The following is a 26,223-nucleotide window of genomic DNA, read 5'->3' as shown; positions in this document are numbered from 1 at the left end:
ATAGAATTGGTTTCCCTAGTAATAGAAGCTGAAGCTCCCAAACACTCTTTCCTTTGTTTGTTCATTACTTTCTTTTAAAAGTGTTTGGATTTCCTGACTAATAGGTATGCATACTAAGTAGCAGTCCAGTTTTTCCTAGGAGCTTCAACATGATGACTGGGAAACAGCCTGATTCAAAGTTTAAACCAACAATTTTAACAGCTTAAATTGACAATTTTAAGTGGGTCACCAGTTCCTCCTAGAATTTTTAGAAGTTTCCAACACTGCAATTTAAGTTCAAGGGCCAACGTCTTACTGCGGATGTCAACAAGGGCTCCCACATTAAATGTCAAGATTGTATTTGAAGGTTTCTTCAACTTTCTAGTCATCTTTTTTAAGGAAATGCATGGCCATTAAAATATGCAAACAGGATAGAAAGACAGAAGTCTCCACCTTCGCCCTGGCATGTGTGGATCGTGTGCCAGTCTGCAAACTGAAAGGTCACTGGTTCAATTCCCGGTCAGGCCACATGCCTGTGTTGCAGGCCAGGTCCCCAGTTGGGGGTGTGAGAGAGGCAACCAATCGATGTTTTTCTCCTTCTCTTCCTTCCTTCCCTTCTCTCTAAAAATAAATAAATTCTTTTAAAAAACATCCCCTTTACTTCACCAGAAGTATCCATTATCAATTTCCTATGTATTATTCTAAAATGTATTTAACGTTGTTACATAGCACAGATGATATATGCTTTTATTTTTATTCAAGAGTTTATTTATTTACTTTCTTTTAGAGAGAGGGAGGGAGAAAGAGGGCGAGAACAATGCCCACAACTGGGGCCTGGACTGCACCCCAGGCCCGTGCCCTGACTGGCAATGGACCCAGCGACCTCTCGGTCTGCAGGCCGGCCGGCGCGCAGCCCAGAGCCGCACCAGCCAGGGCGCGGCGCCGGCTTTCGGGAGGCAGGCCCCCTTCGATGCTCACCCACTGGGCTGGCACTGCAGTGCTGCCTCGCAGCACCTGCCCTCCAGCCTTAAGTTCTGCTCAGTGTTCAACCGATCAATGTTCCATCATGTAATCCGCGAGTCCTTCTCTGATGAGTTAGGGTCTTGTTTCACAAAGAGCCTGGAGCGAACAAACAATAGCACAAAAGAACACCTACATGTTGGGGCCTGTTTCTCTGAAGCGCAGTATCAGGTGAAAGCACCCCGTGCTGTGAGGGAGCTCCTGGCACGGACAACGTTTCTCAGTGTGGGTGCTGGGTACCCACGTGTCCTCCTCTTGGAAAGTGCCGTGATCGCCGCGGGAACTTTCGGGTGCAGTTTTCAGCGTCTGTGCCCTTCAGGCAGGAGTGGGAAGGGAGTCGTTAGTGTTGCAGCTACTTGCAGGAGGGACGCACGGCCGCGCAGGCAGTGGAGTGATCAGGTAGGTCCCTCTGTGGCTCTAGCGCCGAGCTTTTGCACATGTGACTGTAAGTAACCAGAACACACCTGTGACTGACGCGTTACCTCAGGCTTTCTAGGGCAGCTTTCGGGGACCCCCATGTCTGTCTTTGGCCTCTTGCCATTATCTGATCGTGGTTCCTGTCTGTCCAACAAGCTGTAAGACAATTCCCTTGAAACTCCACCCCAAACCCGTGCCTGTTAAAGCCTCACTCACCACCCCCCCCTGACCCCCCAGCTCACTCCTGACACCAGCTCTCCCGCCTCCTCCCCTCCTCTTCCCCTCCATCCCCCACGCTCTGCATCCAGCGCAAATGCTCAGGCAGCCTCGGGGCCACATCCCCACCGCCCTCCCGTCTGGCGGCCCCCAGCCTGCCCGCACTCCTCTAACCCAGGCTTCGTGTTCAGAGCATCCTGCCCATTTTCACTGGACCGGCGTCTTCAAAACGGACACACTCGAGTGCCCTTCTCCCCTTCCTCAACTGACACCTGTTTCCATCTTCTTCACTTCGAATGGCTGACATGCTGGGGCTGGTTTCCCTGGGCTGGTATCTCAGACCTTCCCTTATTACAGTGTCCAGCTGCCTACAGGGCAAACACGAGCCTGACGTTCTAAAGACCCAGCCCTCCGGATCTAGCCCGTTCCTCGGCATTTCCTGCCCTCCCCTGCCCTGCCCGCCCCAGCTGCCCTGGCTCATCCTGGGTCCCAAACGCGCTGGGCAAGTCCCTTCTCATGTGCTGCTCTCTCCACGAACAGCTGGGGGGTCAACGCTGACACTGTACTGTCAGATTCCATATTTTGTTCATTTGAAACAGAATTCTGTACTTTAACATTTTCATCACGCAGTGAGCACTTGCAAACAAAAGCACTTGCCTCCTGACATTCTCAGCAGCCCTGTACAAGGGCAGTAGAACTGTGACCCTGCTGTGACCGGTGTGGCTCAGCGGGGTTGGGTGTCATCCTGCAAATTGAAGGGCGGCCGGTCCAAACCCTGTCGGCACAGGCCGGGTCCCCACTTGGGCACACGCAAGAGGCAACCACACATGAATGTTTCTCTCCCTCTTTCACCCTCCCTTCCCCCCACCCCCCAAAATAAATGAAGTATTAAAAAACAAAAACAACTTTGTGATCTTTGCCAATTTAATAAGTGAAAAAGGGCATCTTGGTAGTTTTTACTTGTGATTTTCCCATTATGAATGCAGATTGAGAATATTCTCACATGTCTCTGGGTCGTTTGTAGTTTGTTTTCTGCACAGTGTTTACAGTATATATTCTTTTATTTTGATTATTTGTCAAATTTTCTTCCAATACAGTTGTACCAGTTCACAAAGCGCTATGCCTGCCCACATCGGAAGATACCGATCCTTTTTATTTTTGACAATACTCGACCAGAAAGAGGGGAGGGGGCACATTTCACTTTCATTTGTATTTTTCCCTCACTCCTAGTGAGTTCATTTTATGCACCTGTTTGTTATTTTTATCGCCCACTTGTACCTCGTAATCCTTGCCCATTTTCCTACCCCTCACTGATTCACAGGGATAGAAACAAAAACAACACCCTTTTCTTAGGACCCAGCCGTGTCAGTCAAGACCGAGCCGATGAAGTCTCAGCAGGTGCGTGGAGCGCAGTCCTGACAGCTGAGCCCCGCCCCAGTCAGCATTCACTAACCTGTGACGGCTGCACAATCTCAGGGGACAGACCCCAGTTAGACTCCTGTGCCTCAAGTCCCTACTCAGGTGACGAGCTGGCCTGCGCGCGATGAATGATGCGCAGACCTCACGGCTTGCGGGAACTTGTAAGGATGCTACTCCCTCTGCCTCCTGCGTTGGGCCGCCCAGTGCACAGCCTGCTTGGGGAGGGGAGCACATCTGCAAAGTCGCCAGGCAACTGTGGGAAAAGCCCAAGGGGCAGGTGTGCTGCCTAATTTCCATTCTCATTGCCCTTCTGAGTATCAACTTCCCAAGCCACTTAACAAATCAAAGGACAGATCTGTTTTTTAAAGGAAAGTTGTGCTTTAGTTGAGATTGTATTTGGCAGCAAAGGACAAACTCATGCTAATCCAGGGAAGAGCACTGCTCACACACCATCTGTGGACCTCAGAGTAAGACACGGAGCACAGACACGTGGGGCTCACAAGCACCCACATGGGGGAGACCGCTTTATAGTTGCAGACAGGTTAGCAATTACATAAAGTTCTCCTGCATATCGATCATCAGAAAACGCGTCCTATGCAGAGCACAGAGGAGTAAGTCACTGAGGCCGAAGTTAAGAAGCATGGGTGAGCAGCCAAGCTCCCAAGTACCCAGGGACTCTGCCCGCGACAGGCACGCCCCCTCGGGGCAGCAGAACCAGAAGGCCAGGCAGACGCTGCACAAAGGAGCGGGTAACAGAGAAACGCCCAAAGGGGCCCTGGGACCCCCACTGACCGTGAGGAGCTGCACGGCCCACCTCGCAGCACACCTCTCGGCCCCCGCGCCTCCCCCAGGGTCTGTGCTGAGGCGGGACGCTCCCCGCAGCAGAGAGCAGCGAGCCCGCCCCACAGACCAGGACCCGAAGCGACAGCACGCGCATGTCTACACAAGACTCACAGCAGTGGCTGCGGATAAGGAAACAGGAAGCAGCGGGGAGGGCAGAGGATGCGACCCACGGAGTGTCTAGAGCCAAGCGGTCGGGCCCCGCACTAGCCAGCCAGCAGCTAGGACCCGTGGCACGTGCGCCCACTGGTTTCTTCACCTGAAAGTGGTGATGATCAAGGCGCCGCTCCCGAGATGACGCAGTGAACACATTAACAAGGGCCACTAAGGTTTGGGTTTGTGAGTGACACTGAGCAACGGCAAGGCGCCCATGTCACAGCAGTTCTGCAGGTCGGGCTGAGATGCACGGAGGGACACGGCCGCCACTCTGAAAACACCAAGCGAACCCTCCGTCCGCAGCATACATTCCACTGAACTCAACCACACGCATCTGTATTACGCGACTACTGTGCAAAGTCCTGGACAAAGGAGGGTGCACCCTTACCCACAGATCACAGGTTCAGGGACCTGAAACATCCCAGAGAGCGAGGCCCTGACTTCCCCCTGCAGTCTGGCCGCAGCCCGGCAACACCTGCATCCAGGCTGCAGACCCCCAGCGCAGGGGCCTTCCCTCATCTCTGTATTTCTAACATCTATAGTCTCAGCATCTGATTGTAGCAGGAACTAAATATTGTTAATTACACGACTGAAGAGTAAATGAGAGCCTAAGTGAATGGGGTTTCTCCTCCTCCACCTTTGTGTGTCCCTAGGACTTAGCCAACAAACTCTAAGTTTTACTTATTTCTGTTCGCTGCCTCTCTGCCCATGGACAGAAGCGCCAGGACAGAGGGGTCTGAGTCTGAACCGCTTCACTATTATCTCCTGTGTCCAAACAGAGGCATTTGTCCCAGAAGAGCTTATCTTGTCTTCAACACTGATAGGGGTGGATTCTGAAACTTTTCTTGATAACCTCTCCAAAGTCGCCTTAAAACGGTCCTTCCTGAGGTCAACTGAACTCTTGAAACGGACACTTACTTTCGATCATTCTGGTCACCTGGAACACATGCAGCCGTCACGCTCCTGGCAGTGCTTAGCTGCCATCTGTCAGGTCGTTCTTTCCCGCCATCAGTGTGTCTGCTAGCTTTGCTTCATGGACAGAGAAGAGTGAGTGAACCGCCAGGATACCTATTTTTGGAAGGAATAAGCTGCTGTGACCCCAACAGGGGAGGTGGTCCTTTCCTCCGACCTTTGGCTTGCAGGGCCCACAATGCACCGGGGCAAGGGGAGGGGGGCAGCCAGACAAGGGCCAGGCCACCTCCCGACTGAGCTGCTGGACCAGCACCTGCGGCCTGAGCAATGAGCCAGGGCTGCCCGGGGCCTTTCCCAACTTTCCGGGGAGAAGCAGTCACCAGCGGCACAGGCCCGGGGATAGGGTGGCTCTGGGAAGGCCTTCCCTGCTCCAGCCCGGGGTTTCCTGGGTGACGTGGCAGGTGCAGTCACGCCAGTGCCGAGGCCTGGATGTCCCCCATGTGCTCACAGCACTGGGGGCATCTTACTCTGTCCTCGTTCATGAAACACAAACGCAGTACTTTTGAAACTGGACATTTTAATTGAAAACAGGTCATATGGACTGTTCAACGGAAACTCAAGACAGGCTGAGCGAAACCGACAGAAAGAAAGGTCACACACGCGTCTGCAGAGCCACCTGAACAGCTGTGAGGACACTGGAACTCGAGGAGCCACCTACAAAATGCGTCCAGGGAGCCTGCTCGTTTTTTCTAGACTATGTATTTATGTAGCACTGGGTTTTTGGGGGAGAGTAGGGGGGCAAGTGTTGTTATTTTAGTAATATAAGAACAACAAAATAACATTAATGTTCAAAACATTTATTTACTAAATCACTTCGAAGTTGATTTATGTGAGATAATTTCAACAAATAATGTTTAATGAAAAATTGTGATTTACAATGCACTTATCACTACAAAAAATCTTATTTACAAGTTCTTTCAAGTAAATGTAGGTTTAAAAAAATTTATTTTGCATTACTAGTATAACAAAAATGGATTTCTTAAGAACAGCTCAAGCATCCAGTGAAATCTTAAGAGATGAACCAACACTTTTTTCATTCATACTCAGAAAATCTAATATGCTTACTTGCTTGCTGAGTCTTTGCGAGTCTTATCTTTTCAGCTTTGGCGATTAACTGCAGAGAAAGAAATCAGAAATTAGAATGTACTGTATGCCGACAAACAAAAATATAATTGTGGCCAAAAAAAGTCTTACAACTATCAGCTTGAATATAATTTTTTTTCAGGAGGGCGAGGAAGACAAATGAGACAATAAGGCTCAGGTCAAATCAGCGGCAGAAAGAACAGTCAAGGTTACGCTTTTTTAAGTAGAATTGGCATGAAATCTCTAAGCCACCTACAACCCTCCCACTCTAATTCCAGATTGCTAAGCATGTTCCACTTAGAAACAGCCACACGCCTGGCAGGCCATTCTCGTCACCTGTTAGGAGGGGTCAGGACCCACACCTGCTGGCCACTGTCTGCCCCCTGGGCTCACACAGTGACCACCCAGACACTCCCCACAGGCTGTGTGGTTGGGTGGGGACTGTGCTGGGCCCCTGGGCCTCCCCGCAAGGCCTCTGCATGGCCCAGGGTTCCCCAGAAAGCGGAGCGTGAGCTCCCGGCTGCTGGCTCCCTCTGCGAGGCCCAGACAGGCCCAACCGACACACAGCCACCCGCAGACCATGTCCGATGGCCCGCCCAGCACCGCCACCACCTGACCATGCCTCACCCGTACTGTGCCCTCAGGGAGTGCAAGCACCAGTGGGCACTCAAACACATCAGCTGGCCCTGGCCAGTGGGACTCAGTGGGCTGGGCACCCTCCCGCAAGCCAAAAGGCCGGCAGCTCGGTTCCCGGTCAGGGCGCCGGCCTGCACTGCAGGCCAGGTCCCAGGTTGGGAACATGCAAGAGGCAACTGATCAATGTTTCTTTCTCTCCCTCTCTTTCTGCCTCACTTCCCCTCTCTATAAAAATAAATAAATAAAATCTAAAAAACAGTAACTAAAGTGAACCAAGAAAAAAGTCAGGGGCTGAACTGGTCGTGGTCACCCCACCCACCCCCACCCCTGAAAAGCCTACAGCAGCTGCTTTGTGTGGCTCCTTTTCTTCAGCCCACAAGAGAGCCTGAGCTGACCACAGCGGGGGGTCCCGGGGGACCCTGCACCTCAACCACAGGGCTCCTCACTGCGCTTCAGCCCAGCTTACAACACTCCCCACGTTCACTTCCTTGCCTCAAATTGACAAAATTGGGATCTTCCTTAGAAACAAAGTGACTAATCTGACAGATATAAAACTTAAATAAAATTACACACCACACACCAATTAAAAGATAATTTTTACTTAACAAAGTGACCCCCTCCGGGCTGAGCTCTGGATCAATGGCTTTAACATCTCAATGCTCTCCCGCAGGCTCTCACATTAACTCCCCCCAGAGCTGAGCGTCCTGAGGGAGGAAGGAGGCTGCAGCTGAGCGAAGGTCGACACCCCGGGACACCGAATTCACAAAGCCCAGCAGGACACCTCCCCCCAAATCATCCCACATTCCTGTGAATGCAGGGGGGCCAGGCTGAGGAAAGCACTGGATTTTTAAGTTTAAGAAAAAAAACAATTTTATGATACAAATCCAAACCAACCTGGAATACAGGAAGTATGACTTTCTAAGTGCTAACCAATGTTAATAGGATGTACATCTTTATAGGTTTACCTAATAATTTACAGCATAAAATTTTGATAATAGTAATTTAGTTATTTTGTGCCCAGTTTTCTTCTAAGCACTTCAAAGTGCACTGCCCTTTACACGTATTATGATTTATTTTAAAACTGACAGCTCACAATAAACTTGACGGCTCACTAGAAACAATGATGATTTAATAAATTACTCAGTGCCATTTAAAATACTTGAAAGAGAATCTTGCTTTACATTATTTAATGTATTTAAACTTGTTTATATCATCTGTTGACTATTCTAGAGAAAAAGTAACAGCTTATCACTGATGTAGGAAACACCCACCAGGCATAAAGTCACTCAATCTTATCTCTGAAGGCTCATATCCTTTAAAGTCACACTAAACACATTGTGTCTTCACCCTTAAGACAATGTTTAAATAATCATTTACTACCCAACGAAAAACATAGTAGCCAGAAATCAAGACTGCTTTAAGTCATACTACCAGTTTTTAAAAAAGGAGAAATAGAAAACTCTGAATTAAATAACTGGAAAAATAATTCTCGTCTCATGTACTTCTGCATCTAAAGTATAAGAACTGCCTCCCAGCCTGGGGCCCAGCGCCCGCCATGCGAACGGCCGGGACACACAGCAGAGCCAGGGCTGTGTTAGGCCCACACGTCCCTTTCAGAAGCCTGTGAGCCTCTGAAAGTTTAGGTTACAAAACACAAAACAAAACACAGAAACCCCAATCCCCCCAAGGAAACGAACAACAAACTAAGGAAGCAGAAGACCAACTGCTCACCTTCTCAGTGCCCCTCTTCTTCTCCCGGGGCTGATTCAGCTTGGCCTGCCGGTCCACCAGAATCTTCTGCCAGTACCTCTGTTCGTGGTCCCCTAGGAGACACACAGACGCTGCTCAGTGAACGTGAGGGCACAGGGGGAGCACACCCAAGGCACCCCACCCCCAGCAGAACTGGAACAGTGGTCAGATGACACATGACACTGCTTTATGCATGTGAGCGCACCAGAAAACACTGGTTTCGTCGGGCAAGCTAGAAAAAGAACGCAGACCCCCCACAAGACCACTGCTAGAAAGGAAGGTTCCATGAAGCTCTACCGGAAAGGATCTCGAGCTTCCAGCAGTGCTTCTTCTTAATTTCCGCGTGTGCATCTGTGACTGCCTGGGCGTCCTCGGGGGACTTCAGCCTCACGTGGCATTCCGCGTCCCCTTCCAGCAAGTCGACATAGACGACCTCTGAGACCGCTGCCAGGGCGTCCTGCGGCCGAGTCAGAAAGAGGCAGGACAGTGAAAGCGCGTCCTAGCGATGCTAGGATGTTCCCGATGGCTGTGTCAGAATGTGTTTTGCCACCTGAAGCCTAACAGGAGAAGGAACTATCATCCCACATCAAACCTTCTTCTGAAATATATGCAAATGCTCCTAAAAACGGACATGGGCACATTGCATCACAACTTTCTTTTACTTAACCACACCTGTAAAGCCTCACTGGAATGAAGACAGTGCGGAAGGGCCACAGAGTTGCAGAGCAGACGAACAGAAACCTCCGTCCTCCGTCCACCCTCTGCCAACAAGAGCAGGGCCAAGTCTGCATGTGGTCAGAATACGGACCAGAACTGGGAAGGAAAGCAAAAGCCCCGCAATGGGTTGGGGGAGAAGGTGTGTTTCTCCTCGCCTATACACGAAATAACTTATGACGTAAAATATCCGTGAAAAACATTCAACTTTTTATAATAATTCGTGCAAAAAAAAGCTCCAGTGAACCAACAAATCTAAGTTCCTGAGTGGATCTGTGAGCACACAGCTGAAAGCCTCAGCAGCCTCCTGCACCAGCTAAAGCCCCCAGGAGGGAGCCCCCTCCGGCCTGCTGAGAGGGCCAATTAACCACATTCCTGCATTTGGAATCATCTCTTTTCAGGGCCAGTTCTACAGTAAACACAATGCAATTATGCAGGAATGTTACACTAACTCCTACTTTATCAGTCTCCATTGTAAAGCTAAAGAAATAAGAAAAGAGTCTCAGCAACAAAAAAGCACCTTATCCATCTCATCTCCTGTAGTTCAGACCCAAAATTTCAAACCTCAACTAATTTAATTACTTTTAGATGCTGGATTTTTAAGAATTATAGGCAGAACTGAGAAGCAGCTAGAAATAGTATTTCATCATAGAATAAGAAAAGCTTACTAGTTAATAAGGAAGGAGAAGCATGTCAACACCTGCGAGTCTGCAGAAGCCAGGGCCTAAGTCTTAACGCTTACCATTCTGCCTGTCACCAAGGGAGCACAGACAGACTGCCCCTTCTTCCCATGTCCTTACCTAGTTTATAGCACCACATTTACACAAAGGTCAAGTCGATAAAATTGGACTGTGCACTGGCAGTACAGCCATGTGATTGATTTACGTAACTTTTGAGTACCAGCATTCCAAATATTAATCCCTTATGATGTCAGAGTAATCTCTGGGTAGCAAAGGCTTCCTGGAATGACCGTTAGCCTGGGACCCTGTTGGGCAAGTTACAAACAGCAGACTGCACCCTCACAGTTCAGCTTTGTTCTAGCAAACTGTACGTAACTATGAACTTGATTAATAGTTATGTTGATGATCATAAATGAAGAATTTGTAACTGACATAAATCTGTGTCAGTCATTCCAAGTAACAAACTTCAAAGAGTTTTTCTATTAAATCTTCTGCAATCTAACCAACCACAGCAGCATTTACATCCTCAATTTTACCCCTCTGATGTGAAATTCAACATTGCTACAATACTCTGCAAGCTGGCAATATCAGTTTGGAACAGACCAGACCCCTCATGCGTATCACAAGGAGAATCCAAATTTACAAGTAAGTGACAGCAACAGAATTTGGGGACAGGGTCCCGAGGAGGAGTGCTGACACTTCGTGACAGTGAGGAGCCTCGATGGCTGTGCAAGTTAAAACGTGACTGGTATGAGGACGCAGAACCAAAACACACTCCACCATGCTGAACATCATGTATGAAACCTTACATGCACTGGCTTCGTGGAGCAGCTTCTCACCTAACTGGGTGATGCTAAGGGAAAATAAAGTCTGGTGCCGTCTCCCAGAAGAACACGTCAACAAGAAACACTGCTGTGTCGTGCTCAGAAAGCTGTGTCAGATAAACTATGCGAAGTGAAAGAAAAGACTGCGGAACAGCGTTTGCGAGGTAAATGATGGAGAAACCTGGATTTATCTGCACATGCACACCAAACTTGGAGTTTTTCAAAATACTTTACACTTTTCTGTAATTGCTTCAAAAATTTTAAACAATAAACATGGATTAAAAATGCCAAAAAAAGATTTAAACATAAAACTTAAAAAGGCTTTTTTCCTCCAAAACAACCTGCATTTCTTTCAGGAAAAAAATTTCAATTCCCAAGAGGATTCATCAACAGACAAAAAAACTAAACACAAGCTAAGAAAAAAGTACATATACCTATTATCTCTTTCATTCCAAAAGTTCTTTGACTTTTTTGGGATCAAAGAACTTTTATGAGTTTACTGAATGCTAAGAGCGCTAATGAAAACAAAAAATTATCCAGTTTGCTTCAAAACCTGACATGAGCAGATGAATACAATTTTAAAATAATTTCAGACCAGCTCTAATGCTGATCAGATCATCTAAAATGTCTGGCAGAGTATTTTTCTAAGATCCATTTCCCTGAAAACAAGAAAAGTCCCCTAAAAACGGAAGACCGGGAGGCGTTTGGCTGCGCCCACTCCCTCAGTCAGAACGGCCACAGCACAGCCTCCGCAGCGCTGCCCAGCCACCACCCACGAGGGGCACCATCAACACAGACACGCCACGACTTTCCTGTAGAAGGACGTCTGTGCTCCCAGGAACTGGGGCCCACTGAGGAATTCAGTCTTTGGATTCTGCTCCAAGTTAGATTTAAGAGTCACTATGGACTCAAACCCTACAAGCACTGACCACAGAGAAACAAACTGTAATGCGATTCGCTGCCCACATTCCAAACATTTTCCCACAGGGGGTCCAGTGTGCAGGGCTCTGGGCCTTACCCGGACTTGCTTCCTGCCCGGCAGGGGCTCCGTGCTCATGACCTTCACGATCACCCCACTCACAAACTGGGGCCCCGCAGCTGGGGCCTTCGGGGGACAGCGCTCCTCCCCGCTTGCTGCAGAAAAAGACCGGAAGTAACTCAGTCATGAAACACTTAGGATGTCTCATTAGAATAACAACATCATTTCTTAGGCTGCTTCAAATAATTAGTTTACTTAATTTAACACTTAATTGCAACATAATTTATGTAATTTATTATGTTGTAAGTCAATGGGATTCAGAACAAGCCACCCTGACAAAGTCACACTGCTTATTGTTGATTACCATGAAACAAAATACAAAAACGTTTTTAACTGTAAATGCAAACTGTTACATTTAGAAGAGCGCTTATAAATTCGTCCCCATAAATGCCTTTCCCTGAACCAAATAACCAAAAGTACTTAATAGAGAAATAAACAGGCATGGAATAATTCAGAATATTCTATACAATAATTAAGATATGAAAATCTAAAATATATTCTAACATTAAAGATTTCGTAAGAATCTTTTTTGATTCGTTTCTGATCGTGGCTAACACAGTGGAATGAAATCACAAGTGAGAAATTACAATCTTTGTTTACACAACCTTAATTCATAAACTAGGCACTCACTACTAAACGTGACTTATGAAAATTTGGAAAAATTTAAATAACTGATCAGGAAAGACCCAGCTTGAAATGAGCCCTTCAAATTATCTTATATCAAGAATAAGTCACACATCTGGACGACCTTCCAAATCAATATTTTTTCTAGTAACCACCGTATATACAAGATTTTAAAAATTAAAATGTATCCTATAATAATTTAGAAATAGTATTTAAGTATGTAAGTACGAATGTATACGTTACAAAAAATATTATATTGTTGTTTACATTTCTCATTTTCCATCCCAGACTTATTAGTTTCTCCATGGTCTATTTCCATTTCTGACTCCAATTTTATTTGGGAGATTGTTTTTTTTAAAGACGCCATACTGGCTTTTTGTAGTGCTAAATACTCTTTTTTCAAATCCATCCATTCGGTCCTGTAATGAAAAAAAAAAGGACATGGGAAAGAACAGTGACTAAATGTATCCCCTAAACACTCAAACCACCTCGCGTGCTAAACCCACCTGGAAGCACGCGCAGGAAGCTGCCCCGGCCTCAACATTCAGCCTCAGTGCTTTTACTCTGTCAGCTCAGGCCTTGCGCATACCTCAGTTTCAAACTTTGCATGTAAAAGTTGTAATTAACTGGTAACATTTACCAGAACAGTCATCTCTGGGGGAAAAAATGAGATTGAAATTTGAAGATGACTTGTTAAACTGCTTCCAATTTCAGAGATAACATTCCTTAGTATTTACTTGAACGAAAGGAATTCCTAGGGAAAAACCACCCCCTGGAAGCAACTTATTTACATGCATTTAACATGGAGATGCTTCTCCTAACAGCTTGAGCTCCTCCAGACAGAAACACAATGGCCCTTGGGGCTCCTCCGAGCGCTTATTGTTCACCCTAATCTAAGCCATCAAACAGGAGATAGGAGAGGCTTTTAAAGAGGGGTACCTTGTGGTAATGGTTTTAGCTGTTAACATTGACATCTGTATACTTCAAAAAAAAAAAAAAAAAGTTCCAGACCCACCCAGGATCATGCCTTCCCTGAGAGCTGAGGCATTAGAATATCAAAAGGCTCTTAATGATTCTCGAAGATAAAAAGGCAAAAGGAATTCAGAGTTAAGGGTCCTATAAATACAGGAGCCCAAGGCCTTGCCTTTAACCTCCCGACGAGGACAGGACTCCGGGAGGCCAGGTTCGGAAGGTTAAGGAAAGCTTCTGCAAGGTGTGCTGGCTTCTGCTCTGGCCCCCGGCCCTCGGCCCACGTCCGGGGCTCCCTTCCACTTTAACATGGAAGTGCTTTCTGTGACTCAGGTAGTAAGTGCTTCCATGTTTTAGTAGAAGTGAGTCCCGCTTACCGCTCTGGATGCACGAACATGGGAACCTCGTCCGTGTCCAGCGGCCACGGGGACCCCCTCTGCTTTAACATGGGAGCACCTGCGGTGCAAAACAAGTAAGTGCGTCCATGTTTAAGTGGAGGTGAATCCAAACCCACAGTTTTCGACCCCATTTTATTTTCTAAACTTACTTTACAGGTTAAAGCAAGACCAGGATTGCAAGACTTTCCAAGACTAGGCTCCCCACCACTTAAACGTGGATGTACTTGCTTTGGAGCTAAACAAGTAAGTGCTTCCATGTTTTCGTGATGGTAAGTCTTGCTTTGCATTGTCACGGCCCTGCCCTGCCGCCTGGGGAGTTTCAGCTGACGCCTGTTCAGAATGCCCACGACTTTAACATGGAGGCATTTGCTTGACAGACAGAAATAAGTGCTTCCATGTTTTAGTGTGGTTGTTGCTGTTTGATCCTTCCGTGCCGTGCTGTGCTGTGCTGTGCCGGGCGCGGATGGGGCTGCAGGCCGGCACTGTTGCTAATATGCAACTCTGTTACCGCGAACTGGAATTGCACTTTAGCAATGGTGACGGCCTGGGCTGCTGCCGACCGGGCCGCCCACTTACTTGGAAAGCACGCGCAGGGGAATAACCTCCTCTCCCATCCGGTGCCTCTCCTTGTGTTTTTTCTTATGCTTTCGTTTTGCTTTTAAGAGTGCGCCATCTTTTACATCTCCTGTCTCCTTCTCTTCTTCAGTGGAGATTTCTAAATCTTAAGAAATAGACAGAGCTAAGACAAGTTTTTTTTAAACCGAGCCATAACCTTATAAAACGTTATAAATACCCTTGTTTTCTTTGGACACTGCTGAGGCTTTTTCCAGGTTGTCTTTTTGGTCCGTTTTCTTGACTTTGGATCTGGGAGCTGGACAAGCTGCATCCTCAGAGCTACTTTGCTTCCTCTTCCCTGCTGGCACCACAGGTAAGCCGGTCCCTTCTGCTTTAACCCGCTTTTTCTTCTTCTTGGAGGGTGGCTTTTGGGGTTCCGTGACCTCCCCTTCGGAGCCCTCAGACGTGGTCCTGGGTCTCTTCGCTTTGCCGGCGCTGCTCTCCTTCCCTGCGTCCGCGTCTGCCTCTTTGGTCTGCGCACTCTCTTCCTTCTTCACTCGGCCTTTCTTCTTCTTTTTCTTCTTCTTTTCGTCTGTAACAATGCTAACGTTACTTTATACTTCTGCAACTACATCCGCTTCAAATATTTTTACCGAAATGTCTTCACTCACCAGCTACTCTAAGGGCAGGAATGGGCTTATTTTTCACCGTTTTAGGAAATATCCCAGGTTTCCTTGGTGCTTCTTCTGGTGGGTTGTTAAGAAACTGAAATAAAAATCAGCAAAATTTTGCTTCCGTTTAAATACTTGCTAATTTTCTTTGCTTTTTTATTTTTAGATTCTGGACCTACCTCAATGGCTTTGGCGGCTTGTTCTTTTGTCTCAAATTCCACAAAGGCGAACCCCTTTGGGTCTCCCGTGGACTTGTAGTGTGGGATACTCACGTAGACGACGTTGCCACACTTGCCAAACACTCTTTCAATCCAGCTGTGGTTAACGTTTTTGGGGAGTAACTCCTACGATAATTAGAAGTAAGACTCTTACTCAGGCCAAGGAACTTTTCCTTGAGCACTGGAGGGCCTCGCTGCCTGGCGGCTGGGCTCCTGGAGAAGGCTTACCACGTACACCGTCCGCGCGTCCTCATCTGGCGGGCGCTCGCCCAGAGGCTTCTTTCTCCGGACCCTGGTGCCTTCCAAGTCCAACTGCAAAGCCGTGCACAAGGTTAACAATCTAATATGATGATGCAATATAAAAATGATCTGATACAAAACAGTTCTTACCTCCACAACTGCTGAACTTTTCAGAGCTCTGGCTATTAACTTTTCATCAGTGGTCAATTTTTTCATTTTGTTAAAAGTCACCAGAAGTGATATGTCAACATCTAATGAAAATGTAAAAAGTGAATATAAGTAGTTTCAATCTCCTGCAGTCATGGCTAGAACAATATCTAACACATTTCTCTCCTTTTAAAGCTAATAAAAGGTTTTAGAATTTGTATTATAAAAATGCCTCATCTTGAATTTCAGTTCCTAAGCACAGAGGACAGGTCTTCAATGCCTATCCATTCTCTGAAAAAATAGTGGTAAATTAAGATGTCTTTAGAATGATTTTGGAATAACTGCTTTGGCCTTAAGTTCTCGAGTCCTATTTATTAGGCTCTTATAACTATAATAACATTCATGTCATTAGTTGTAACAGCTTTAAAATTTAAGTGTAATGTGAACTTGATGTATGATAACATAGTGGTAACAGTAAACAATAATAGAATTACATTAATTTAGAGGTAAACAACCTAGTTCCAATCAAGAGCAGCACATGACATCTGGCTCAATTACAGAAGGTTTTTCTTTTTAAAAAGATTTTTCCTGTTCACCTACATTCAGCTTTTAGAGAGCAGAAGGGAGGGAGAGAGACAAACGTGTGGTTGGTTGTCTCTTGCACGCCCCCAACCGGGGACACCTGCAACCCACAGACCGGGAATCAACAGGCCACCCAACCCCCTCTAGTTTGCGGGCCCACACTCGATCCACAGCCACACCAGCCAGGTCAACACAGAAGTTTTCTTACTGATGCAAACTTACAGCCATCTCTAGATTTTTCTATCTGCTCTCGAAGAAATCTGTCCTTGTGAAGATTTGCGTCTCCAAACCAGAAGTCCACCTGCTTGGTGATGTCTGCAAGCACCTGTTTAACGCGAGACCGCTTCTTCTTCTCTCCCTCTTTTTTTTCTGTACTTTCCTCTTCCATTGCCTTTTCCTGGTTTCCTCCTTCAGTTTCCATCCCTATGAATTACAGGTAAATATTTAAGTCTGTTAACAGAGGAAAATTTAGGTTAGTCTTTAATTGTCTGAAGCGAGTGGATTCAAATGTGGCTGCCAGGGAGCTTCCCAGGAACAGTTCCCACACTTCCCGCCATCAGCCGGGCACACTCGCTGGCCTGTGGGTCCTTTAACCGGATCGTCCCAGGACATAAATCTATCACTAAGCTACACTTTTAGGTCAGCAACTCGGTGTTAGATTAAGGAACCAGACATTTCATTCCATCAGACCTCAAAGTTTTTCACATTTTTATATACAACTTCTAGTTGTACATAATGTTAATTCCAGCTCCCTGTAAGCAGAAAGTGGCGGGTCGTCTGTGGAACGGGCCTCTCCCAGGTTACCACCCCATTCCAGCACCGATTTCTGGGGCACCACTTTCCAACCCTCCTCTCCAGGCATCCGACCGGCTCCTTCACTCCCTGCCCTCCAGCCGCTCAAGCTCTGACGCCATCCCGCAGGTCACATGGCTGCCTCCCTCACCTGTGATGTCTTTTGTAAATTTTATTTTAATATTTTATTATTTATTTTAGAAAAAGGGGAAAGAAAAAATGGGAAACATCAATGTTTGGTTGCTCTCGCGCGCCCCCAACTGGGGACCCGCCTGCAACCCAGGCCTGGGCCCTGACTGGGAATCGAACCGGCGACCTTTTGGTTCACAGGCTGGTGCTCAATCCACTGAGCCGGGCCAGCAGAGCATGAAGTCTTTTCTGGACCCTTCCCAGAGTGCAGGATGGATGAAGTCACGGGTTTTGCGTCATTTACTGATGCGCCCAGTCCCTGGCACACAGGGGTCACTCAAAACACTCGTGGAATGAATTCTGTCGTCTCCATTAAACCACGAGAGGTACACACAAGTGAATACCAGCACCAGATCTTGACCACTGGGCCTGGGGCAGTGCCAGCCTCCCCGAGAACAGGCCTAGGCCCCCTACAGACTGTCCTGGAAACGAGCGCTCAGACACACGGGGGCGGGGGGCTGCAGCTGCCCCTCAGCCGGAACGCCCTGACTGGACGGCAGAGGGGGCCAAAGTGGCCTCCAACACCGGCCTGTGTGCGGAAGCCGCACACGCCTGCGGCGGGGAAGGGGCAGCAGCGTGCGGTAAGGGCTGGGTTTGTGCCCGTAGAGCTCAGCCAGCAGCAGCGGGGGCAGCGCTCAGGGACCGGGCACAGCGCCCCTGGCAACCCCTAGGTCAGCACGGGAGGGTCTCTGGAACGGGCGTCAGCGGGGCAGCCAAGTGTGCGTGCCTAAGCGGACGCAAGAGGAAGCACTTATGTACGTGGTGCCGGCACAACGCAGGTCAGAACTGGTCGGGTCCGCTGTCCTCAGTGCCGCGGCCACACCCCTCAGCTGGCACTGCCGCCCGCCCGCCCGTCCGGCCACACTGAAGCCCGTGCGCGGCTGCACCCGAGAGGAGAACTCCCCAGGGGGCACTTCCCGCGCGGGGCTCCCCGGAGCGTCTGCGCCTCCGCTCCCCGCCTGTCCCACCTGCTCCGCGCGAGGCTGCCCGGCCCTGCCCTCCGCGCTGAGCGCCCTCCTGACCCGCGGGCCCTTCCGGCAAGCCCTGGCTTGCTGCCGGGTCCCACGTCTCACTCTCCAGCCCCGATGCCCCCGCAGCTCCACGTTCCAATCGCCGCCTGTCTGTGCGGCATCGCTCCCGGGCGTCTGAACTGCATCTCGAGTTTGAAACGAGAAAACTAAACTCTCCAATTTTAACAAACTTACTTCCTGCCCGGCTGCCCACACCTCTGCACACACCAGTGACAGAACTTCGGGGGGGGGCGCGCCCTGGACTCGCCCTCGTTCCTCTCTTCCTCCCCCGGCCCCTCAAGGCACCAGCGTGGAGCCCCCAGGGCCCCGGCAGCACGGCGACTGCCCGGGCTTCAGCGGCCTCCGCCTCTCCCCCCCGCGCCCGGTCACCAGACGGCGGCCAGAGCAGGCGCGCAAGCCCTAAACCAGGCGTCGTCTCCCTGCTGCACGGAGCCCTGCCCAGACGTCGCGCCACACTCACGATAAACCCCGGGCCTTCCTGGGGCCCCCGCGTCCCTCCTCGCCAGGCCTGGGGCCCCCTCGCTGCATCTGCAGCGACGCTCTCCAGCGGGGTCCCTGCGCCGGGCCAGGGCACAGGACACAAGGCAGGCCACCTTCCTGTCCTTGAAACAGGCGAAGGCCACGCTCAGCTGGAGACCCCGCTGTCCCCCGTGACCACCTCCCGCTGCCTGCAGGTCCCTGCCCGTGTGACCCGGCCTGCAGGCTGCCCCCCCTGCGCGCCGTACCCCGGGCCCCGCAGCCGCCACGCCGCGGCCCGCCTCCTCTCAGCACCTCCGGGAGCTGTGGCTGTCCGCCCGCTGGACGTCAACACCGCGAGGGCACCCGCTGGACGACGAACTGCGGTCTCAAAGGCACTTGTGAACTGTGACGTGTCCAGCGCTTCCAGCCTCTGTGGCGGGGCAGGACTACGCACAATTCAAACGCGGACCACGACACCGCTGCAGCCCCGCCTGCTGCTGACCCCCTTCTGAAGGGTCCCGGAGGGCGGCGGGGCGGCGCGGCCGCCCCCGCGGGAACCAGGCGCCCCCGCCCGGGGGGTGTCCCCTCCTCTACTCTCCCAAGGGCCGTTCGGTGGCTCCGAGAATTAGGGCCCAGGGCCCAGTGCACGTCTGCGGATGCGACGGACGACGAGTTCTCTGCAGGCGAACACGCGCGGCTTCCCCCGGAGGAAGGTGGGCACTGGGCGGAGCGCAGCAGGCCCTGGCGCCACGGGGCTCCTCCGCGCAGAGGCCGAGCGGGACCGGCAGGGACAGCGCCCCGTTCACGCCCGACCACCGCCTGCCCGGCCTCCCCTACTCAGGGACCCACACCCCCCCGAGCCCGCCAGGGCCGCTACGCCCCAGCTGCGAGCGCCGGGACACGCCACCTCCCCTCCCACGGGCTCTGACCCGTGGGCCAAACTGCCCACAGAGGAGCGCGGTGTGAAGACCAATGAACCCCGCATCCGGGGCCTTCACGCCGCTGCCCTGCAGCGCACTCGCAACGGGGAACCGCGGCCGTGCACCCCGTCCCATCCGGTCCCCGAGCCCCAGCACTCCGCCCCGGCCGCCCCGCACGCCGCACCTGGGCGGGCTGCCCTGCGCTCTGCGGCGCGGACTCAAGCGCTGACAGAGACAGTGACTTAGAGGTAAGACCCGGGTCCCCACTTCCGCCCTCCTCGGGCCACCAAAGCTCACACCTGTGACGTAGCGCGACTTCCCGTGGGACCCCCGCCGGGGCCGACCCCGACCATCTGCCGCACCGACGCCGGCGGCCCCGCGCGTGCGCACTGCCGGGGCCGCGGGGGCGGGGCGGGAGGCACACAACGGGACGCACTGACTTCAACCCACCTGAGCGGCTCTGGTCCCACCTGGACCTTGCTCCGTTCAGGTCCCAAAACAGAGGCCAGAGACTGCGTCCTGGAGCCCTTTCCGTCTCCCGAGTCTCACGGTTGTGGTAGCGACCACGTCAGACGATGAGCGACAGGCTCCCCCGGGCGCCTCAGAAAGACGCTCGGAGGCGTCGCGCCGTCGCTACGTCCCAGGCGTGCAGCTCGGGGGCGGGGCCTCGGAGCTGGAGGCCAATGAGGAGTTCGATTGGCGGCCGGCCGGCGGCGCGGGCTGAGCGTCAGCCCGGCTCCGGGTAATGACGTCACGGCACTTGGCGGGAGAATTGGAAGCGAGCTTGTGCTGTGGGATGCAGACGTGAGCGCGTCCCGGCTTCCCGGGACTGAGGACGTGGGAGCCGAGGCGGCGTCGCTGACTCTGGGGAAGGACCGGAAGAGGCAGCCCCGGAGCGGACGGTGAGGGTGCCGTGCGGGCTGGGCTATCCTGGGGCGCAGCTCCCGGGGGCGCGTCCGGCTGAGGCGGCGGCGGGGCGGGGCATTGTCAGTGGTGACGGGGGGCGCGGCCCGTGAAATGGGGTGCTCGTTACTTGGAGGGATGGGTTCGTAACTGCCCTTGGTTGGGTTCGCGGCCCTGAAACTTTGAAGTCGTGAGCCAGTTAGGGACTCGGGGGGAAGACCACGAACGTGAGGCCCTTCCCGGCCCCAGAGGCCCCGGCGTGCCCGGGAAGCGTGCGGGCGGCTCTGCACGCGCGGGGGCGTCCCGACCGCTGTGCAACCTTCGGGCGCTGGGGCGGCCCCTGGCCGTGGGCCGGCACCGGACAGACGGGGACTTCGCGGCCTGTCCTCCGGACGCCGCGTTAAACAGCCTGGGGCGCCCTGGGCCACAGCCGTTCCCGCGAGGTGCCCGGGACGGGGCGGCGACTCGCCTTCGGATGCAGGAAGGAAGGCTCTTCTCGGTGATTTAACCCCGATCGCCCTGGTTTCTGGGGTTTAGTCCTCGTGTCACTTGGCCCTTAGGGGAGCGCGGCCCCTCCCACGGCCCTTCGGGTGGCAGAGCCCCCAGGGGACGTCTCCGCCGTCGGCGCCGGTTCCCGAGGGGCGCCCTCCCGCGCTCCTCCCGCCGCGTGGGCCGCGGTCCCTGCCCGTCACTGCAGTGCCGGCCGCGCCTGCGCGCTGAGTGCGCGCGTGACTTGGGAGCGGCGCGCAGCGGCCCGTGGCTCGCAGACGGGAGCGGGGCCGCAACCACAAGTCGCGGCTTTGGAGACCGAGCCCCGGCCTTCCGCTGGGATGGGCCGGGCGCGCCCCGAGAGCCCAACCGGCCTGCAGGTGCGGCCGCGGCCGCTGTCGCTCCAGGGCTCTCCCCGCGGCCGCCTCGGTCTGGGGGCGAACGGCCTCGCTCTGGCGCCTCTGCTGCTTCGCCCCAGACGTCCGCGTTCGTCCCCGATAACGGTGTACCCCGGGCGGCCGGCGACTGCAGGGCGCGCTGCCACGACGGCGGCGAAGCCACGTTTACTCCACAGGTTACTCCGCAGGCGGTGGCGCGCTGTGCCCGCGGAGACGTGGACGGAGACGTGCGCCCCCGTGTAGGGGCCACCCTGCGGGCGGGGCAGGGCGCCTGGGAGAAGCTTCGCCCACGGCTGCTCGTTTGCACGTTTAGCTCCGCCTTCCCGCGCGTGACGGGTGCGCCCCTCGTGTCCCGTGCAGGCCGGGTCGGAGCCTGTGCTTAGCCGGGCAGCGTGGGACCGCGCTCCGGCGAGCGCGTGGGGAAGAGCACATTCGATTCTTGTTTCTTCCTCGGGGCTGACTGTTCTTTGTCATTTTCCACTTCAGGGTTACAAGCAGTTGACCAACCCCTGGTCATTTTCCGGACCTTTCTGGTTTATAACTTCAGAAGAAACCATGGAAAGCCAAGAATTTATTGTAAGTCTTACCACTATTTTTTTCTTCTTTCCACATTTTACACATGTTGCTAAAGTTTCCAGATTTAGCAAAGAAAAAACAAACAAAAAAGCCAAAGCCTGAAAGCAGGATATTTAGTTAAATCTGCATGTCAGAGGAACAGCGAGGGATTTTTTAGTATGTGTGTATTTTTCAGATATTGCCCCATAGTTTAACTGGCAACCCTTTCTCTTGTCTCCTATGCACATTTGCTACACGACATCCTTCGGAAAAAAATCTTGGGACGCTTTGGGACCAGGAGATCATTTATTTATTTCTCTTGGAGAACTAGCGTGCCTCTTCTGTCTACATCAGAGAAGCACTGTTTGGCCTCAGGACCCTTTTCTACTCTTGAAAATAATTGAGGACCCCAAATAATTTCTTGATTATGGGGCTTATATTTATTGACGTCTTTCATATTAGAAATGATAAGAGAAATCTGAAGAATACTTATTAAAAACAAACCTGTTACATTTAACATAACTGACATTTCTAAAAATGGCTACATTTTCCAAAGCAATCAAAATAACAAAGAAACATTGACAAGAGCAGCATTGCTGTACATTGTTTGCCTGCCTGTCTTTATAACCTTGGACTTGATTCTCAGACCTGCTTCTGCATTCAGTCTGAAATTGAACCTTACAGTGTTGCCCACGAATAACCCGTGTATAACTCCACTATGCTTTCCCGAAGGAATGAGACGGGAAAGGCAAGTGACTTTGGAAATCAGTGTGGACCTCCCAGAGCCCGCAGGAGTCTCTGGGCCGCATGGACCAGGGGCACCATGCCACCCAACGCACTTTTCCTCCCCGCTGGTGACTGAGAACTTCACATCTACTGTTGTCGCTCTGTTAGCTTCTCCTTTCTCCCCTCCCTTGCCTTTGACTACCTAGTTTCTTTTTCTAAACTTTTTTAAAGGTTTCATTTGTTTATTTTTAGAGAGGAAGAAAAGGAGAGAAACATTGATCAGTTGCTTTTCACATGCCCCCAGCCGGGGACCTGGCCCACAGCCCAGGCAGATGCCCTGACCGGGAGTCAAATCCATGACCTTTCAGTTTGTGAGATGGTACCCAGTCCACTGAGCCACCCTAGTCAGGGCTCTAGTTTCTTTTTTTAATTGATTTTTATCACTGTTATGATATCAGTGCTTCTGTGTTGATAAAAGGTGTCTTAAATATTTTTTGTTTGTAGGAGGGTATAAAACATATAACATTTAATATTTATAAATAGAAACCATTTCTTCACTTTGTGCTTTTGGATATAAGGTACTGTATACTCACCAAAAGATGAAGAAATCAAAGGTGTGGCAAGATGGAATCCTGAAGGTCACGCACTTAGGAAACAAAGTAAGTACAGAGAATGACAGGAATCGAGGGTGCTGCCTCCGGCTTCAGTAGCAGTGGTCTGTCCAAGGTTGTGCCCTTTTGGAGGGTTGGTCTCTGGATACCTCTGTTCAGGTCATGTCATTATCATGTTCTCTTTTTCGTTGAATTTATTGGGGTGATATTGGTTAATTCTTCTGATTTGAATAGATGGATGTTTAGCCTGACCCTGTCTACCTATCTTTCTATATCTATATTTTTACATCCTCATCTGAGGCTATATATATTGGTTTTAGAAAAAGAGAAAAGAAGAACAAGAGAGAGAGAGAGAGAGAAGCATCGATGTGAGAGAAAAACAGCAATAACATGCCTCCCGTATGTGCCCTGACAGGGAATCGGACCCACCACCTTTTTGGTGCTCCGGATGATGCTCCAGCTGAGCCACTGTCAGGGCCCCATCTATCTTATTTTCTAACTGCCTGTCTTAAGCTAATTCATTCATTCACCGTTCGATGTTATTCTGTGTAGTTTTTTCTTTTATATTCTTTCTATTTGGTTAGAGCCAAGGCTTCAGAATCTTACAGGTTTTGTGTTATATTAAAAAGATATCTGATTGGATTCTGAATATCCTTCATGTCTTCTTGTGATATAAAGTCATAATATTAAGGTCATGCTAATGGCATCCAGCTTTAACTATCTCGTGTATTTATGTCTGCATTATACCCCTCACACTGGTAGATTATAGGAAAACAATATAAATTCAAATTGGCTCCAGAGATTTTCTGTGATCCACGCAAGTTAAGATCACTATATCCTCAGCCACCGTGTGCGCGCTTCCTCTTGCCCTAGCGATGCCCTTTCTCTGCCCGGACGAGCTCCTGTCGTCTCCCGTTAACCGAGTTGTCATTCCGCAGCCCTCGCAGGGCTCAGTCATCAGGAAAGGGGCACAGTTTCCTGGCGTGCCTTGCCCTCTTTCACAGAGTGAGTGGCATTGGAGACAGGCGCACTTTCTAAACCCAGTGAACAAAGTAGGGGATCCTTTCCAGACGTAGTTTACTTATAGAGCAATTTCAGGTTTGCTATTGAAGATATTTAAGAAAAACAGGATGATGTTGTGTCCTGTTTTAACATTTATTTTGTTTTAATACAGGCAATTTTATATGATGACAAAGGACAATGTTTGGACAGTTTATTTCTGAAGTGTCTTGAGGTATTTTAATGTGTCTACCTTGTTTTTAAGTATGGTTTCAAAATGTTCGTATATTTTATGAACATTGTTATACAGTGTAGTCAAGGTACTAATCGCAATAATCATAGCTAGTACTTACTGAGCATTTATTAGCCAGACCCTGTGCTGGAAGCGTGTGGAGAGTGCTTGACGTGTTGCTCACACAGCCCCGTGACTGCGGATTGGGGGCGCAGCGTGCGCAGTGGAGGAACTTGCCCACGTTAGTGTGCACCCAGGCAGAGACTCTAGTCTGACTCTGACGTGGCCCGATGGGCAGAGGACGGCAGGGATTGTGCAGTTCCTCCTGTTTAAAATTGTGTCTCATGCACTGATTCTGTGTGTTTCCTGTGGGGGGGGGGGGCAACAGGCGCGTTGGGTGTCCAGACTCAGGAGAACGGGCTGTGTGTTCAGGTCACGTCCCTCTTCCAGGTGCTCCTGCAGCTCAGTGTGTGTGTCCGACAGCCGCGCTGGGGCACGCGACGTGGGCAGACTGCCAGGCTGTGCCCCGGGGGGGGCGCCATTCAGTGCAGGGACTCGGCAGGTGTTAGCCCACGTCTTCTTGTCATGCTGACTTAGGCCACGGACTTTAATCTACTTTTAAATTTTATATTACATAATAGTGCTTGTCATATTTCTATATCAAAAGAGGGTCTAGAAGCAATTTTAACAGATGCTTCATTGGTGGTAACTACTGGTGTTTCATTTAGAATTATTTCACTAATTAAGCACATTAGCTGTGATAATACACAGACTTTATCCATTAGGTGATAATTTTATTTTTATGCTACAGATGGTGGCAAATGTTATACTTTGTTTTTTAAGGTGATTAAAATGCTTTTTTGGATTACAATGGTTTAAGCAACTAGTAATTTGTAGCAATACTTAATTTGTAATAAAGACATATTTGTTATTTAATAGCTCTAATTTTTAAAAGTTATAGTTAGTTGTATGGATTCTAAGTGAATTTGAGAGGAAGCACACTTTTCTTGCTTCTCTTTGTGCCCCCAGCCTGTAACAAAGGGCCTCCTACAGGTCCCCAGTATACTGCAGAATAAACGTGTTAGTGACTTTTTTGTGCATGTTGGTACTTAACTAGGGGATAATAATAAAGAATTTATATAATATCCATCATGCCTTACTGGTGCTAGTAAGCTTGCAAGAACACATAAGTCATCAAATGATTAGATGCCTGTGATTTTGACATTCGTTTTTTAACATCCAGGTGAACCCTGGAGATGACTTAGAAAGTGATCGGTACTTAATCACCGTGGAGGAGGGTCGCACTGCTGGAAGCAGAGCTCTTCACCAGAACGTTGTCGGTCAAGAGGCGCCCGCATTCAGTCCGAGGCAGCTGATGTCCTCTGGCCAGTCCCTCAGATGTCAGCCTGCTGGTTTGAAAAGGAAGTTCACAGTAAGTTTCTCTGAAAATACTGATCAGCATACACCTGTCAAGTCATTTCAAGAAGCAGTGAATTTTGAAACTTATAGCCTCATTAACATGGCACTTTATAGTATATACTTAGGTTAAAAGTGAACACAAATTAGAAAAAAGGTCTTTAAAAATGAGTTTGTTTTAACTTTACAAACTTTACCTTTTTTAAAAGATTTTTTAAATTTATTTATCTATTATTTTCAGAGAGAGGAGAAGGGAGGGAGAAAGAGAGGGAAACATCAATGGGCGAGAGAAACACCAATTGGTGGCCTCTCGCGCACCCCCAACTGGGGACCCGGCCCACAACCTGGACATGTG

At 50.2% G+C, this 26,223-nt stretch overlaps 2 protein-coding genes across 4 annotated transcripts in view; one reads left to right on the top strand and one right to left on the bottom strand.

Moving 5' to 3' along the window:
- Positions 1-770: 770 nt before the first annotated feature.
- On the bottom strand, positions 771-19,925 carry LARP7 (La ribonucleoprotein 7, transcriptional regulator). Of its 3 annotated transcripts, none has more exons than XR_016513313.1 (15): positions 19,839-19,925; positions 16,371-16,571; positions 15,570-15,670; positions 15,408-15,491; positions 15,141-15,305; positions 14,962-15,055; positions 14,529-14,882; positions 14,312-14,456; positions 12,636-12,787; positions 11,724-11,839; positions 8,785-8,944; positions 8,470-8,561; positions 6,085-6,133; positions 4,966-5,115; positions 771-1,442 (listed from the first exon to the last, which is right to left on the bottom strand). XR_016513313.1 is itself a non-coding variant. In XM_090288284.1 (13 exons), exons 2-13 carry the CDS (start codon positions 16,567-16,569, stop codon positions 6,053-6,055), a joined length of 1,743 nt encoding a protein of 580 aa, XP_090144410.1. In that variant the 5' UTR covers positions 16,570-16,571; positions 19,839-19,924; the 3' UTR covers positions 5,801-6,052. The 3 variants fall into 3 exon arrangements, 1 of the variants encoding a protein (XP_090144410.1); XR_016513312.1 differs by lacking the exon at positions 771-1,442 and adding an exon at positions 3,538-4,318; XM_090288284.1 differs by lacking the exons at positions 771-1,442; positions 4,966-5,115 and having other exon boundaries at positions 5,801-6,133; positions 19,839-19,924.
- A 1,896-nt stretch (positions 19,926-21,821) lies between these two features.
- The window catches only part of ZGRF1 (zinc finger GRF-type containing 1), a 43,048-nt gene continuing 38,646 nt past the window's right edge, over positions 21,822-26,223 (top strand). The window contains exons 1-4 of the mRNA XM_090288995.1: positions 21,822-21,905; positions 23,189-23,269; positions 24,396-24,455; positions 25,696-25,884. Of these exons, the coding sequence (XP_090145121.1) occupies positions 21,885-21,905; positions 23,189-23,269; positions 24,396-24,455; positions 25,696-25,884 (351 nt within the window). The 5' untranslated portion in view covers positions 21,822-21,884. The remainder of the gene's footprint in view (positions 21,906-23,188; positions 23,270-24,395; positions 24,456-25,695; positions 25,885-26,223) is intronic.

The sequence above is a fragment of the Furipterus horrens genome, unplaced genomic scaffold (assembly GCF_987537825.1).
Source record: "Furipterus horrens unplaced genomic scaffold, mFurHor1.1.pri manual_scaffold_10, whole genome shotgun sequence".
NCBI classification, from domain to species: domain Eukaryota; kingdom Metazoa; phylum Chordata; class Mammalia; order Chiroptera; family Furipteridae; genus Furipterus; species Furipterus horrens.
This window is presented reverse-complemented; position numbering and strand designations above follow the sequence as displayed.